We start from the raw sequence: 14,706 nt of genomic DNA on the forward strand, positions 1-14,706 counted from the left end.
TCTATAAATATTATGTTCTACTACTAAATATAATTTTTTTTACTATTTTAGGAACATGATATCGCTTCCTTAATGGCTACCGAGGCCAATTCCTCAGTCCAATTGAAGAAATTAAGCGAAGAGTTGAAAGTGAAAGAAAAGGAACTATCAGAACTTCGTTCAACAACTGCAGCTGAAATAGAAGAATTAACTAAACGTTATCAGGGCCAGATTGAAGAGAAAGCAAAATGTATAGAAGAAGCAAATGCTTATATATCTCAGAAATCATTATTACTCAGTAAATTAGAAAATGATGTCCTTGAATTGAAGTCGATTCTTGCCAATAAAGATGAAGAAATAAAAAATCTCACACAAAAGACTTTAGGTAAAACATATAAATATCAAATTTCAGTAATTGTATCGCTAAATTAAGATTATTGTTGTCTATGTTTCAGATTTACAAAATGCACTTACTTTATCGGAACAAACTAAGACAAATCTGGAGAATGAATTCCAAGGACTTCAAAGCAATATAGAACAATTAAATCAACAAGTTGCTGGTACAGAAAATAAACTGTCGCAAGTCACTTCTCAAAAGGAAAAATTGGTAAATAGTTACTTTATTTAAAGTTTATTTAGATTTTTAATAGATATATAGATTTTTAATTTTTAGATGTAAAATATTTAATTATTCGTTTTATATTTAGGAAGCTGATATTGCAAATTTGATAAGTACTTCCGCTGATTCATCGGAGCAACTTATGAAATACAACGAGGATTTACGAACAAAAGAAAAAGAACTTGATGAATTTAAAGATAAAGCATTCAAAAATGAAACTATGCTCAAATCATTAGAGTTGAAGTTGATTAATATCGAAACAGAATTAAACAAAGCTAATACATTAATTCAAGAACAACGCTCAGAATTAGAAAATAATAAATCTGAATTGGAAAAAGAGAAGAAATTGAACGTGGAGTTATCTAGCAAAATAAAAGGATTTGAAACAGAAAATGTAGAACTTGAAAAACAAATAAAAGAAAATGATTACATTAAAGAAGAACTTAAAGAAAGAACTCAGGAATCATTGAATCTTTCAAATGAACTAAAAAATAACAAAGAGGAAATTCTTAATCTACAAAAACAACATGAAACTTTAAAAAATACACATAAAGAGGAGGTGTCTTCTCTTCAGAAAGTGATTGATAACATAAAGACGGAATTAACTACTTCTCAAGAGACAACAAAGACTTTACAAAAGATCAAATCTAAGTTAGAAGCTAATCAAAGTGCCAATCGTTGGACAATTGAAGAATTGACAGAAAAACTCGAAGCTGAAGCAACAAACCGTGCGAAATTAGAATCATTAATGACAGAAAAAGATTCCAATCTGCATGAGTTACAAAAAAAATATGAAGAATTACAGAAAACGAACGAAGCTTTGATAGCTAATCAAGAAGCTACTGACAAAAATCTTACTACGTCGTTAGATAGTATGTCCAGTGAAGTAAAAGAATTGAGGGATAAACTAGATGTTGCTGCGGAAATGATTAAAGTCAAAGAAGATGCTCTTGTACAAATGAAAAAGGAAACTGAACACACTGAAGCACAAATTTTGAAGCTTAATGACACTGTTGCGTCTATTCAAAGGGAACAAACGGATAATGTAGAGGAAATGAAAAAATTACAAGAAATGCTATCAAAGAAGGAAAAGGAAATATCTAACATCACGGACACAAAAATTTCTTTAGAAAATAATCTAAAATCTGTAGAATCAAAATTAGAGAAAAATATAAAAACGTTAGAATCACAGTTGGAGACTATACAAAAAGAACTAGATGTAAAAAATAACATGCTTCAGGAATCAGAACATATAATAAAAGAATTGAAAAGCTCCAAAGAAGAATCTGTGATGAAATTACAAAATACTTTAGAATGTGAAATGAAAGCTAAACAAACTGAGCTTGAATTTGCAATGCAGAAAAATTCTGAATTGCAAAAACATCAACAATCGCTTCAAGATACGATAGAAAAACAAGTTAATGATTTGAATAACAAAGAAGTAACAATCGATAAATTAACAGCACAAATTAAAGCCTTAGAAGATGCACAAATGAAAAAATTGAAAACGGATGAACAGATGCAAAATGAAGAAGTTAAACTTATGCAAAGTAAACTAAGTGAGGCGATTAAAGAAAATAGAAATCTAGTTGATAGTAAAGAATCTCTTGAAAGATTACTTGTAGAACAGAAAAAGAAAATTGAAGTGTTAACAAATACCATACAAACTAAAGAAAAAGAAACCGAGAAAAATATTCAAAATTTGGTAGAAAAATTAAACCTTGTATCCACGGAATCTGCACAGTTAAAAGAAGCACAAAGTAATTTGTAGGTACACAAAAAATAACTTCATACTTTTCTAATACTTCACACGTTTATATGGACTTTACATTTCAGGGAAAGAGAAAATAAACAAATTACTGCTAAATGGACAGAAGCAACGAGTCAATTAAAACTTACTCGTGAAAACATAAAGAATAATTACGATGTAAGTACTTGAGTTTCAATTTAATGTAAATTTGCTACAAATAAATATATAATATATCTAGATTTTCATTTATATTATAGGCAGCAGGAGGTGATATGAAACAACATATGGGTAAAATTTATTTAAAATTCATTAATCTTCTTTGTTGATTTTTCAATTCTATTGTAAAGCTAAATTATTAATTTCAGTTGATAAAGATATTGACATGATAAAGTTAAAAGAGGAATATGAAACAGCAAAAAGTCAAATAGATTTCTTAAATTCTGTAATAGTGGAGATGCAACGTAAAAACGAAGCTTTACTATGTAAAGTTGAAGTTCTTGAAATAGGAGTACCTGCCAATGAAGCTGACGAGTATACCAAGTTCGTAATATTTAATTTTTAAATAAGCCTATGTTATAACAATGGTATGATATTCATTAATTAATTTTAGAACCACATTAGAAAAACGAATGGCTGCGCCACGTATGTTCTGTGATATTTGTGAACAATTTGATTTACACGAAACGGAAGATTGCCCACGACAAGCTCAAGACTTTCTAGATACGGAAAAGGTCGTAAAGCCCCTGAAGAAAACATCGGTGGAAAGACCGTACTGCGAAAACTGTGAAAGTAAGAATTTATTCTTTAAAACTTTGCGAATTGCAATTCTCTCCATATCCATTTATAATATTTTTTTTCCTAGGAACAAAAGCAAGCGTTTAAAATTCTTTTAAATGACTTTTTTAATTCCTAGAAAATATTAGTTAAAAACTGGACAAATACCTTAACACAGACTAATACGTTATTATTTTAAGTATACACTGAATATTTCACACTAATCCGTCTAACAATCTTCCGTATTTCTATCCAATTCCATTTACGATTGTTTTACCTGTTTTACAGTGTTTGGACATGATACTCGTGATTGCGATGATGCTGAAACCTTTTAATGGCGTGTTGTCATTTGTTGACCTATCTCATTGCTTCTCAAAGATCTTAGATACAAAAGAAAAGACCTGTTAAAATTTTTGCAGAGTATATTTTTATATAAAAGAATTTAATGCTACAGTTCTGTGCATGTCTTCCTGCATAGAAATATGTGTGTCCATTCAAAATACATCGACAATTCGATGAGAAATGTGTGCTCCTCGTGTTAAATTTATGATTTGAAAGTCTATATATGTTCACCAGAATGTTTTTCTGTGTATATTCGTTGCGCTTTCATGTGATTGTTAAAGTACAAAGTCATATACCAGTTCTATTACCACTTACGACTAAGTTATTTTATGATACATTGCTGAATTATATTATAGAATGGGAGCATAGTTTATTATTTATATAATAAACAGTTAAACGTATACCATGCGAAACTTCGAACGTCAAGAAACGTTCGAAAGTCAAATGTAATTATGTACATACTAGTTATTTATGTCAACCTGTAACTGTATTTAATAATTTATTTAGTATCAAAAAACGTCACACATTTAATAATAGTTCCTTTAATTGACAAACTCAATGATCGAGCCATTAGAATTAGTTCACAGAGTTTCTTCACAATGTCTCAGAACTTATGTCAACATGATTGGTAGTACATTTTTCTGAAAAAAATTTGTACTGAAATATAATGAAAGTAAGTATTTATTATTTCGTATGTATGTTTTTCTTTGCCATTAATCTTTGTACAAAATTCGTTTCAGCAGAATTGTACTACTATGACTTACCGTTGTCTTGCCTTTTAACTTTAAGCTTTAATACAGGGTTGATATCTTGTCTCAAATCTGAATCTTGTCTTGAAATGTACATTTAATAAATTATAACTAAACTTTGTAGTTAAAAAAAATAAAATTGTAAGAGACTGATTTTAGCATTTTGCATAAATTTATTTAAATTACACAGCAATGACTTACTTTAAATAACAAGAACTGATTTTTTATTATGTTTCCTATTTTTTGAAAGAAAAATTGATTTAAGATGAAGAGTGAGATCTTTTTTTTGTTTTTATTTACTTATTCATATGTACAAATACCAGTCATTTTCAGTGTACTTATTAAAGTAAATTAGTTCTCTTAATAATCTAAAAACTTGAGATACATATTAATCCCTTACATATATACAATTATAAATATAAAAGAAAAAAGATACGACTTAATCTAGTCCTTCCTTTTTCTCCTTAATAGCTTCCTGAAATATTACACACACAATATTATAGTCACATAACAAATCATGATATATATTTATTCTTTACCTTAAAACGTTCTTCAAATAGTGAGAGTTCTGCTATGAGATCTGTAATAGCATGCATAAAAGCATCATGTGGCGTATAGTCTGATGTAGTTTGGATTCTAATTACAAATTTGTGTTCTAATGGATGTGGAACTTTGTATCCAGCAAACAAGACTTGAGGATCTTTCAGTAGCTGACTAATGAACAATTGAAACTGCTAGTATGATATATCCATATTATAAAAATTACATAAATTTTTGTGAAATTGCAAAGATGTACTTACTTGCGTATCATGTTTCCAAGGGTATGATCTTCCTTATTAACAGTGAAAATCGCGGCATTGGGAACTTTAGTGTCTTGTTCTTTGATTATTCTATAAATAGAGGAAAAATCATATGCATGTATTTCATTTTAATGAAAACCTTTAAATTGGTTAACCAATGGTTTGTAATACTTACTTTTTTTCTCCTTCATATAAAAGGAACGATTCGAAGGTCGGAGGCGCATTCATATTGTAGTTTAATTATATTTAATGTTTTATAGCTCTGGAAGACTCCTTTTATAAAATTTAATTATTAATACAAAACCACTACAATAACACAGCAACGACAGATCGCAAACTGACAATTCGTCACAGTTTAAATCACTATAGATGAGAAAGTTAATTACATTGCAACTGTAGCGCTCTCTACATTGCCAATGTTATTTCGCATATTTCAAAGCTGCATGATTCAGCAATAAAATACAAAAAGGAAACTTAACGATATACATGTATTTATGCATAAAAATTTCTATAGAGAAATCAAGCAAGCAAGTAAAGAAAGAACAATTGCTATTTTAAACTTTCTATTGTCCCGACATTTTTTAATATAACAATGTATTTATAACAGAATAGAATTCAATATTTGAACGATATCGAAATTCATAGCAATCAGATTAGAAAGAAGGAGAAGAGAGATCGTTTCTGAAATCTCATGATCGATGATCGAATACTTTCAAGACTTCCAAGACAAGACTTTCCGAAACTTTCAATACTTTTGGGAGCTTTGGGGTACCAAATCCCATTCGAAGCGATTCGAATTGTTCGCCACATGAACATATTCGATACGATTTGAAGTGCTTGACAACCGATCACTAGGCAGCACTACTGTAACACGTAAAATTCCTTCGTAAGTCGATCTAATCGCAATGTCGTTCGTGACCAGTCGGCTAAGAAGCAGGACTTGTTCTGACTTCGCCGGAGCCGCAAAATAGTTGTCAAAATGGCGGGTGAAGGTTCTGCAAGTGCGAATCCAAATTGCGAAGTCGTTCGTGGACAAACTTTCGAGGTTGGGCCACGATATACGAATTTATCGTACATGGGCGAGGGTGCCTACGGGATGGTCGTGTAAGTGTCTTCGAGTCAATTTCTCGCGTTATTTCTGAAAACATTCGACCTCGTATTGACTAGCTGACAGGCCGAAAGATAAACAATCAAAAATACAGTCATCGAGTGATTTCACGATTTTATGACTAGATTTTTGCTCCATGATGCGTACGAAAGATTTTGATTTTGCCCCGATATCGTCTGTAGCCGCTACTAAGTGCTTTTCATCGTAATGTATCGTCGTCTTTTGGCGCCAGTTTTGAACACGGTTGTCACACCCTTTCAAACCCTTGTCCACTTGCGTGTTAATGTTACGACTTCCTTGTTTTCCATCGCTTATCTCTCACTTATCGGTCTTATCATTGTACCGTTAATGAGATGACGAATAATATCTTCGTAGAAGCGGCCAACTTTCATGCGCAAAATTTTTCAAATTGTCTTTGTTGAGAATTCTTTTACTATTCCATTATGACCACTTAATTAAATTTTATACTTTATTTTTATTTTCAATATTTTGGAGTTGTAACTTGTAATCTTGATAACATTTTGGGAATTAAATTCCAGCATATGTTTAATTTTTAAAAAGGAGGTCTTTTAAATATTGTAGAACCATTTCCTGTATTGTGGTTTCAGATTAGGAGATACCAGTATATTGTATATAGGTTGCACTACCATCCTTTGTTATTGATGTTGCTATGTTTTGTATGCATAATATTGAAATAGGTTTTAATGAAGAAAAAAAGAGTTGTGAGTAATTTCTCAAATGTTGTTTCAAATGTTGGTTCAAATGTTGGAATTTGTCTTTACAGATCTGCTTATGATAATGTAACAAACACAAAGGTAGCTATAAAAAAAATTTCTCCCTTTGAGCATCAGACATATAGTCAAAGAACATTAAGGGAAATAAAAATTTTGACTAGGTTTAAGCATGAAAATGTGAGTAACTTGATGTATATATGTATGTATTAGCCAGTTAGATATATATGTATAAAACTACTCTAAATATATACTTTCACTTTACATTTTTCTTTTAGATAATAGATATAAGGGATATATTAAGGGCACCTACTATAGAACAAATGAAAGATGTATATATTGTTCAATGTCTAATGGAAACTGATCTATATAAACTTCTCAAAACACAGGTCAGCATAATAAATGACTATGAATAAAGTTATTTAAAGGAACATTAATATACTTAAACTTGTTTTATTTTCAGGCTATTAGTAATGATCACATATGCTATTTTCTTTACCAAATATTAAGAGGATTAAAGTACATTCACTCTGCAAATGTACTACACAGAGACTTGAAGCCAAGCAACTTGCTATTAAATACCACATGTGACCTTAAAATCTGTGATTTTGGTTTAGCTAGAGTTGCTGATCCAGAGCATAATCATGCTGGTTTTCTTACTGAATATGTAGCAACAAGGTGGTATAGAGCTCCAGAAATAATGCTTAATTCCAAGGTAAATAAATAATGGATTGTTCAATTTCAATTTAGAACGAATGTAACAAGATATTAAATTTCATTTCCATTTTGCAGGGCTATACTAAGTCTATAGACATTTGGTCAGTTGGTTGCATTCTTGCAGAAATGCTTTCAAGGAGAGCAATATTTCCTGGTAAACACTACTTAGACCAACTGAACCATATATTAGGAGTTCTGGGATCACCATCTCCTGAGGATCTTGAGTGCATCATAAATGAAAAAGTATTAATTGTTTTTTTATGTTTAGTAATTCTTTTGTGTTTAATATCATTTTGTTTCACTGAGAAAATGATATAGATTGCATTGAATAATTATATTTTAGGCACGAAATTATCTTCAATCATTACCATTTAAACCAAAGGTTCCATGGACAAGTTTATTTCCAGATGCTGATCTTCGAGCTTTGGATTTGTTAGATAAAATGTTGACATTTAATCCTAACAAACGGATTGTTGTGGAAGATGCACTTGCGCATCCGTATTTAGAGCAATATTATGATCCAGATGACGAAGTATATATTTTTTACCAGTAAACACCAATGTACAAATAACAAAGATAACTTTATAATATACCCAATTTTTAGCCGGTTGCAGCGGAACCGTTTAAGTTTGATATGGAGCTAGATGATCTTCCAAAAGAAGTATTGAAACAATACATCTTCGAAGAAACTCTGTTATTCCAAAAGAATCATCAAGAAAACGTTATGTAGTCTACTGGTATTTACTCTCTTTTTGATCACTGTCGAACCCCGAATGAAACAACAAGTGATCAATATATGTTAAAACGATCAATAATGTTTCAGCTGCGGCGAGCCTGCAGGACGACCGAAAAGGAGGCGAAGGTGTGACGTCAGAGTAACAGAAGTGTACTTCTTTTACAGTTATCTACAATGGATGCAAGAGAGAAAAAAGAAAAATAAAGAAGACAGAACAAAATGAAACTTTTACGAAAACGTTTTATCGGAGCATGGCTTAAAAGTCGAGCTACAAGACATACACACAGGCGAATTTGAGAAAATGGGCGAAGGGAGCGGTGAATGAGGTAAAGAAATAAATAAACCGCAGTGTCCGTGCATATACTTGTACATTCGCATGTCTTTACCGGAGAAAAAAAAAAGAAACAAAAATACAGTGTCCTTTTTTGTTATAATTGAATGCATAATATTAATTTGTACAATAACTTTTATTTATCCCGAATTATATATAGGTAACGCTAGTTGACGATTTATTGTTAATCACCGTATCATACACATTGTCTGTGATTTAATTGCCGAGCGAGTGACGTGGTTGGTGTAATGTGTGAGATATTCTAAGCCACGTAACGCGGCGACCGATAAAATGAATGTAAGTGCGTAGAGAGAAAAAGAGGGGGAGAATGAGAGTGAGAGAATACGAGAGTGAGAGAGTAAAAGAGAACTTGTAACTGCGTGCTTGCTGTAACCAACGTGTATATACACGCGTGTGCGTGCGAATACACATACATACAGTATATTTTGAACAGCCATTAAATTCACTGAAATATTTGCTGATAGTAGTTCTTTTATTAATATTATCTTTTTTTCTATCAACTTCATTCTACTATTGTGGTTTTAAAGATCATACGACAGGTTTTTGTTTATCAGGTCATATGTTCTTCTGTTACTATTGCAGCATGTTTATGATTATTGCTGCTGTCATAGGTATTACTGCCTCTTGTATGTTTGAGTGAACGTGTGTGTATAGGACTATTGCGACTATTGTTACTGCCTTTTATTTCCAGAGCTGTCTCATTTCTATTATTAATTTCGTGATCTTTTTCTGTTCTTTTTGTACAATATTTGTATCATTCGGTATTGCGATTCTCTTCTTTTATGATTTTGTTTTTGTAGACTATTTTCGTCTGTGTTTGACTTTTTCGTGACTTCTTCCTTTATTTTTTGCAATTCATATGCATTGTATCTGTTATTTCTAATCACGACATTTTTTCTGGTCGATGAATCTTTGTTACGTAATGACGTCTTGTAGTTGCGGGTACTGTTACTGTGTAGTAGCATGACGGTTCTGTTCATTTAGTGTATCCATGTCATACGTTGCTCTGATTAATTAGCTTTGGTGATTGACAGTTGTTCTACCAAAGCATTTATTGCTAGGTTTGGGAATGTTGTGTTGGTATCTTTTGGTTTCGGTTGTAGAGTATTTGGATATATTAGTTGATGTCCATTTATACACCAATCTAACACTACCGGTTTGCATATTGTTATTTCTAACAGTAGCTCCAGGGGTGCCTTAGTAATCTTTTCTAGCGATTTTTACTTCAGATCTCTATTTTTAAATAAGTTTCTCTTTTAGTCGTCTTTTACGACACGCAGGAATTACGTTAGATCTATTCTTCTTCCAAATCCACAAGAAGGATAAGAATATTATGCATTAATAATAAACTCCAATCATTAGAATTGGAATTGTGCATTGATATCCAGTTACCTAATTTGATATGCCGAACCATCTCTGATTATGAGCACAAACTTGAAATCCCAGAAGCTAGACTGAGACCCTGATAAGATAACAGAGAACTTAACCATAATAGCAATAAAGTTATCTTGTATAAAAATGTGAAAGATGCTTGATTTAGCCAAATTGACTAAATTGTTATCTTCTACCAAAATATATGCACTCTGATCTTTCCTTTCATTAATATTCCTCCAGAGCTTAACAAGCTTCTTGTAAAAGTAGAGATCTCAATAAACAGATCTGAGTTGTGACTTTTGTTGACCTAGGTTTCAGTGGTTGTACCAAAGAGTTTGTTGTGAATATCACCTATGAAATGAATTACTTTCCTTTTTCTCTGGTGGATTGTCTAAGGAACCTTGTCATTGATGACAGTATAATTAAAATATCTTGCTTGAGTTCATTGTAATAAGTAAGTTGTAGGAAGTAGTGTCATCTACACAGATCAGTGTCTACACCCAAAAACCTATTTACAAGTTTACTGGCTCCACATTAACAGATGTGGCTCATAATCTTTCCAAAGGTAGTGTGAAATCTTAACAAGACAAGAACACTGTAGGAATAGATACATGACTGGCACACCTATGTAAGAAAAGTCATCTGCAAATCTGCTCTATGTTATTGAACAATTCTAATTTAATAAAAAATTGCTATTATTATCTCCTGTTCTTCTATTCTCAGAGCGACGGGTATAGACTAAGACGCAAACTGGTTTTAGGGCATTTAATAGCTTATGTAGCATACTTCATTCAATGTCGCACGTCTTTAATATCATTGTTTTTTGTATTGTGTGTTTTATTACGGTATTCAGGTTTATTTTATTAATGAATGTATGTAGCGGTTGATATTATGAATGATGCAATCTTTCATATCTCTCAATTTCTACACCTAGTGATTACTATTATTATTAATACCATTATTATTAATTTTTATTATTATTATTATTATTATTATTATTATTATATAATATTCAGTGTCATTCTTATAGTAGTTATGTACCTCGCAGAAATTCTATTCTGCCTCTATCAAATTTAGTTTGTAGACGAACGAGAGGAAGCGAGAAAGACAATAGATGACAGAAAATAGATGACACAACGAGCGAATGAATGCATGTATGAGAAGGAGCAAATGAAAAAGTGAAAAAGAGAGCAAGATACTCGAGAAAAACGTTTAATTCATAGTTAATTGCATTCGACCCAGCTTCCAGTTCTTCTAAGCGGTTTAATTACTTCTTGTTTCACGATTTACAGGTATTATTACACTGATACTGCCATTCTTGTGCGACAGAGCGCATGGTGTCTGTTTGAATATTATCATATGTAAACTTTTCTATTTTTTACATTTCCAATGTTTTTATTATACCGTACTATGTGTCGCCTTTCGCTTGTTTTACTTCTTTTGATTTCTTCTGTTATTAACAGATGTTTCGAGGAACAATTGCTTGTCGTTCACAAATAGCTTAAATTACGTCATATTCTTATGTTATTTATGCATTCTTTTTTTATTTAAAAGCCAATAAAAAACACTCTTCGTATAATCCACTTCTTTGAATTCAAACACTCACCATGTTAATTAAATTGATAATGTGAACGTTCTTGTTTCGATTCGTGTTTTTCACTCTAAATGTACTTGTATATTCAAACGATTCTTTTTTTATATTCAATATAATATATATCCCTAGTTGATACATCTTCTCCGAAGAAACATGTCGTGGCAAATGGGTAAAATAATAATCGAGCTAGGTACACGAACGTGTCGTCGATGGTGAATGGCGAGAAATCCGATTGTGATAGCTAGACTGCGGATTATTTATACATTTATGAGAAATTTAAGGATGCAAAAATGTATAATATATCCAAAGTGCATTACTTAAATTATAACGATTAATAGGTGAGACAAATTTCTGCTTAGATTCCATTTTTTCAGTTATACCTGCAAAAATATTATTTTATTGCATAAATATCCGCAGTCCGGTGATAACTTAGGAACGAATTTGAGCGATGTCGAGGCACAAATAAGAGACGAGCAATTTACTTCATCATCTATTTTTATTTTTCTAAAAATCATAATTAAAGAAACAAAAAATCTCTTGTATGAGACAAGTATGTTTCATCATTTTCCAATGACAATCGGATGATTTTCAAGATGGCGAGGACACGCTTGGAATACTTATTTAAAGAAAAAAAAAGAGGAACGGGTACTATTCTTGTCTTCGAAATTAAAGTCGAAATCAAAGACAAGAAAGTAAGCGGTTAAAATCTTGTTAAATAAGTGGAAGAGAGATCATGTAAGCGAGAATGAGATACGAAGAAAGCGATAGAAAAGTTAATATAGAAAGAGAGCGCAAAACGAAGGATCCAGAGTGTAAAACACTATTTGCCTCCCTCGATTATCAGATCTCACGTTCTTCGATATAATCTAATAAAATAATTCTCCATTAATAAACACATGTCAGTGGTATGTTGTATATTCGTAAAATAATTCACTCGAAAAAGAAAGAGATAGGCATCGATGCGTTTGTTTCCCTCAAAGTTAAGAAGTTTCATCTGTGGAAATAACGAAGACGCTTCGTTGCCTTCGGTTTCGAGTATCCTTTTTCACGATTTAACTAACTCGAGAGAGAACGAAAGAGAGGAAGAATGTTGTATTATTCCCCTCGAGTGTCCTTTTCCATTTCTCAGCATATTTTTATGCTTTACAGAGCATTGAAGGATTTATCGGATTATCGATTTAGCCTTGTCGCTGCTTTTATATCCGGAACCTTGTGAGAAATAACAATCTACCGGAGGAGAATTTAATATTTCATCGTAGTCAAAGAGATATTACAGGAATTTTCATATGAGACTTCTAATAATTTACGATTGATCTTCGTAGCTTGAAATTTGGAATTTTCACAAGCATATGAAATTTTTCGTTTAAAAATAATAATGAATAGTCAGAATTTGATCAAGAGTTTCAATAAATATATAATTGAAAGGTAACGAGATTATCCTTTGTCTTATTCCAGGAAAATAAAAATATACTCTAGCCATTTTTAATTTCTGTCAAGTATAATTCAATCAATTTTAACAAACTATTTATTATATTATGCAGTTGTAAATGTGCGTGCATTATATCATAGAAGATCTAGCATCTTTAATTTCTGTTTAACACGTCACAATTTTTGCAATTGTAAAAATGATTATAAATATATCTGTAATTATATCATAGAAAATTTAACTGTTCAATATATTTCAATATACTTCAATTTTCTAAATTTCTCTTCAATATGGGCTTGCTTTTATTTTTAATTATATCATATTAAAATCTTCCCGTTTAATCATAAGGTTGCATTACAAAATCATAAAACCAAAAGAAATGTACTTATTACATTTTTCTCCTCTAATCTTTATATTCAGACAAAGTTTCTGTGTGTTCAAATATCGTCGTGAATCACTGTAGTTGCAGAGAAGAATTTAATCTGATATCTCTTTACAATTCCGCGTCCTTGTAACTGCAACTATATCTTTGATGTCGTACAAATTTTTCAACGGTGATTTCACCGATGTAAATTAACAATCAACCGATTACGTGTCATACGTTTTTCATGCTGGGAAAATTCCTTCGTTTACTGGTTTTCTGCGCAAGCGAGAAATCTCGAAGAGGACATTCGTTCGTTGAAATATGTATGCCGTTCATATTAAATCCTCAATGTGAAACGTTCCACTTTGTGCTCACAATACGCCTGATGATACTGAGAATTTATTTAATTTTACTCTTCGATGAATTTACTATCTGTCAAATACACATGAATTTCTCTAGAATAACTAACTTAATTCATTAAATTGTCAGTATCTCCGCGTGTCTCGAGCACGAGTTCATTCAATACAAGAAGAAAGATTTCGGAAATGTCTGTGGCTCTTGTTCACATTTCTACATTCTGCCTCCCTTAATGAATTGTGCAATAAATTTCTATAAAAAGAATAAATCATCATCTATCGAAATTATAAAAAAAAAAAAGAAAAAAGAAGGAAAGTGATGGACACAAGAGAAATATAATGTTCCCTCAAAGCTTCATTAATTTCTTATAAAAAATACAAATTAAAGAATAATTCATGTATAATCTTCCCTTCCTCGTATGCATTTCGATTTTATCTTCGAAGCTTAAATAAATAAAGAAATATCTTCAAGCGTTATACGCGTGAAGCTGATTTTTGAACGACGTTTATATATGTCCGAATCTTTCTGCGTGTACAGTTGCTATGTGTCCGAATTTCGTAACTTAATCTGTGTATGTATTTAAGACGTTAATTCTCAGAGTCTCAAAAAGTAGATGCGAACGATTAGCGAACCGCGAAATGTTTGTCGAATAATTTTCACGAGCTACCTCGATAGACCGAGGGGACATTGTAACGAGTCGGCTGGCTGACTATGACGATATCGGTGTTCCAAATTCGTTTCCAACGTGAAAATTGACTTAAACAAACAAAAATGGAAAACTGATAAAAAAAAAAAAAAAAAGGAAAAACTTACAAGTCAGAGTTTAAGCATAAAGTTCAGACATTATCAAACGAAACAACAAAACTAGATTGACTTGTAAGTTTTCGTTACAATTTATTATACTGTTCATCTAATAAGCGGTGAGACGAATCTT

The 14,706-nt window shown here is 31.5% G+C and overlaps 3 protein-coding genes across 14 annotated transcripts in view; 2 read left to right on the forward strand and 1 right to left on the reverse strand.

Annotated features, from left to right (window-relative positions):
• Window positions 1-7,032, forward strand: part of LOC126864639 (CAP-Gly domain-containing linker protein 1) — a 23,184-nt gene extending 16,152 nt beyond the window's left edge. For 8 of the 11 annotated variants that reach the window (XM_050616172.1, XM_050616173.1, XM_050616177.1 and 5 more), the window contains 8 exons: window positions 52-364; window positions 435-586; window positions 687-2,365; window positions 2,435-2,525; window positions 2,606-2,636; window positions 2,714-2,888; window positions 2,959-3,137; window positions 3,411-4,366. In XM_050616172.1, the coding sequence (XP_050472129.1) occupies window positions 52-364; window positions 435-586; window positions 687-2,365; window positions 2,435-2,525; window positions 2,606-2,636; window positions 2,714-2,888; window positions 2,959-3,137; window positions 3,411-3,457 (2,667 nt within the window). In that variant the 3' untranslated portion in view covers window positions 3,458-4,366. The other 3 variants (XM_050616170.1, XM_050616169.1, XM_050616176.1) reach the window with 3 other exon arrangements.
• On the reverse strand, window positions 4,487-5,380 carry LOC126864660 (DNA-directed RNA polymerase II subunit RPB11). The gene is made up of 4 exons (XM_050616211.1): window positions 5,189-5,380; window positions 5,014-5,103; window positions 4,753-4,927; window positions 4,487-4,688 (listed from the first exon to the last, which is right to left on the reverse strand). Exons 1-4 carry the CDS (start codon window positions 5,239-5,241, stop codon window positions 4,653-4,655), a joined length of 354 nt encoding a protein of 117 aa, XP_050472168.1. The 5' UTR covers window positions 5,242-5,380; the 3' UTR covers window positions 4,487-4,652.
• Window positions 5,529-14,580, forward strand: LOC126864653 (mitogen-activated protein kinase 1). 2 transcript variants are annotated; one of them, XR_007689275.1, is made up of 9 exons: window positions 5,529-6,117; window positions 6,906-7,032; window positions 7,131-7,241; window positions 7,316-7,567; window positions 7,645-7,812; window positions 7,913-8,101; window positions 8,174-8,306; window positions 8,393-8,631; window positions 11,109-14,580. XR_007689275.1 is itself a non-coding variant. In XM_050616201.1 (8 exons), exons 1-7 carry the CDS (start codon window positions 5,993-5,995, stop codon window positions 8,297-8,299), a joined length of 1,098 nt encoding a protein of 365 aa, XP_050472158.1. In that variant the 5' UTR covers window positions 5,529-5,992; the 3' UTR covers window positions 8,300-8,306; window positions 8,393-14,580. The 2 variants fall into 2 exon arrangements, 1 of the variants encoding a protein (XP_050472158.1); XM_050616201.1 differs by having other exon boundaries at window positions 8,393-14,580.
• The last annotated feature ends 126 nt before the right edge of the window (window positions 14,581-14,706 follow it).

This window comes from Bombus huntii, chromosome 4 (assembly GCF_024542735.1).
Source record: "Bombus huntii isolate Logan2020A chromosome 4, iyBomHunt1.1, whole genome shotgun sequence".
NCBI classification, from domain to species: Eukaryota; Metazoa; Arthropoda; class Insecta; order Hymenoptera; family Apidae; genus Bombus; species Bombus huntii.

Coding starts and splice junctions, on each gene's coding strand:
- LOC126864653 (XM_050616201.1), top strand. CDS start 5,993: ATGGCGGGTGAAGGTTCTGCAAGTGCGAATCCAAATTGCGAAGTCGTT. Junction 7,568..7,644: donor AAATAATGCTTAATTCCAAG/GTAAATAAATAA, acceptor TCCATTTTGCAG/GGCTATACTAAGTCTATAGA. Junction 8,102..8,173: donor ATTATGATCCAGATGACGAA/GTATATATTTTT, acceptor CCCAATTTTTAG/CCGGTTGCAGCGGAACCGTT.
- LOC126864660 (XM_050616211.1), bottom strand. CDS start 5,241: ATGAATGCGCCTCCGACCTTCGAATCGTTCCTTTTATATGAAGGAGAA. Junction 5,104..5,188: donor TTATATGAAGGAGAAAAAAA/GTAAGTATTACA, acceptor CTCTATTTATAG/AATAATCAAAGAACAAGACA. Junction 4,689..4,752: donor TATTTGAAGAACGTTTTAAG/GTAAAGAATAAA, acceptor GTAATATTTCAG/GAAGCTATTAAGGAGAAAAA.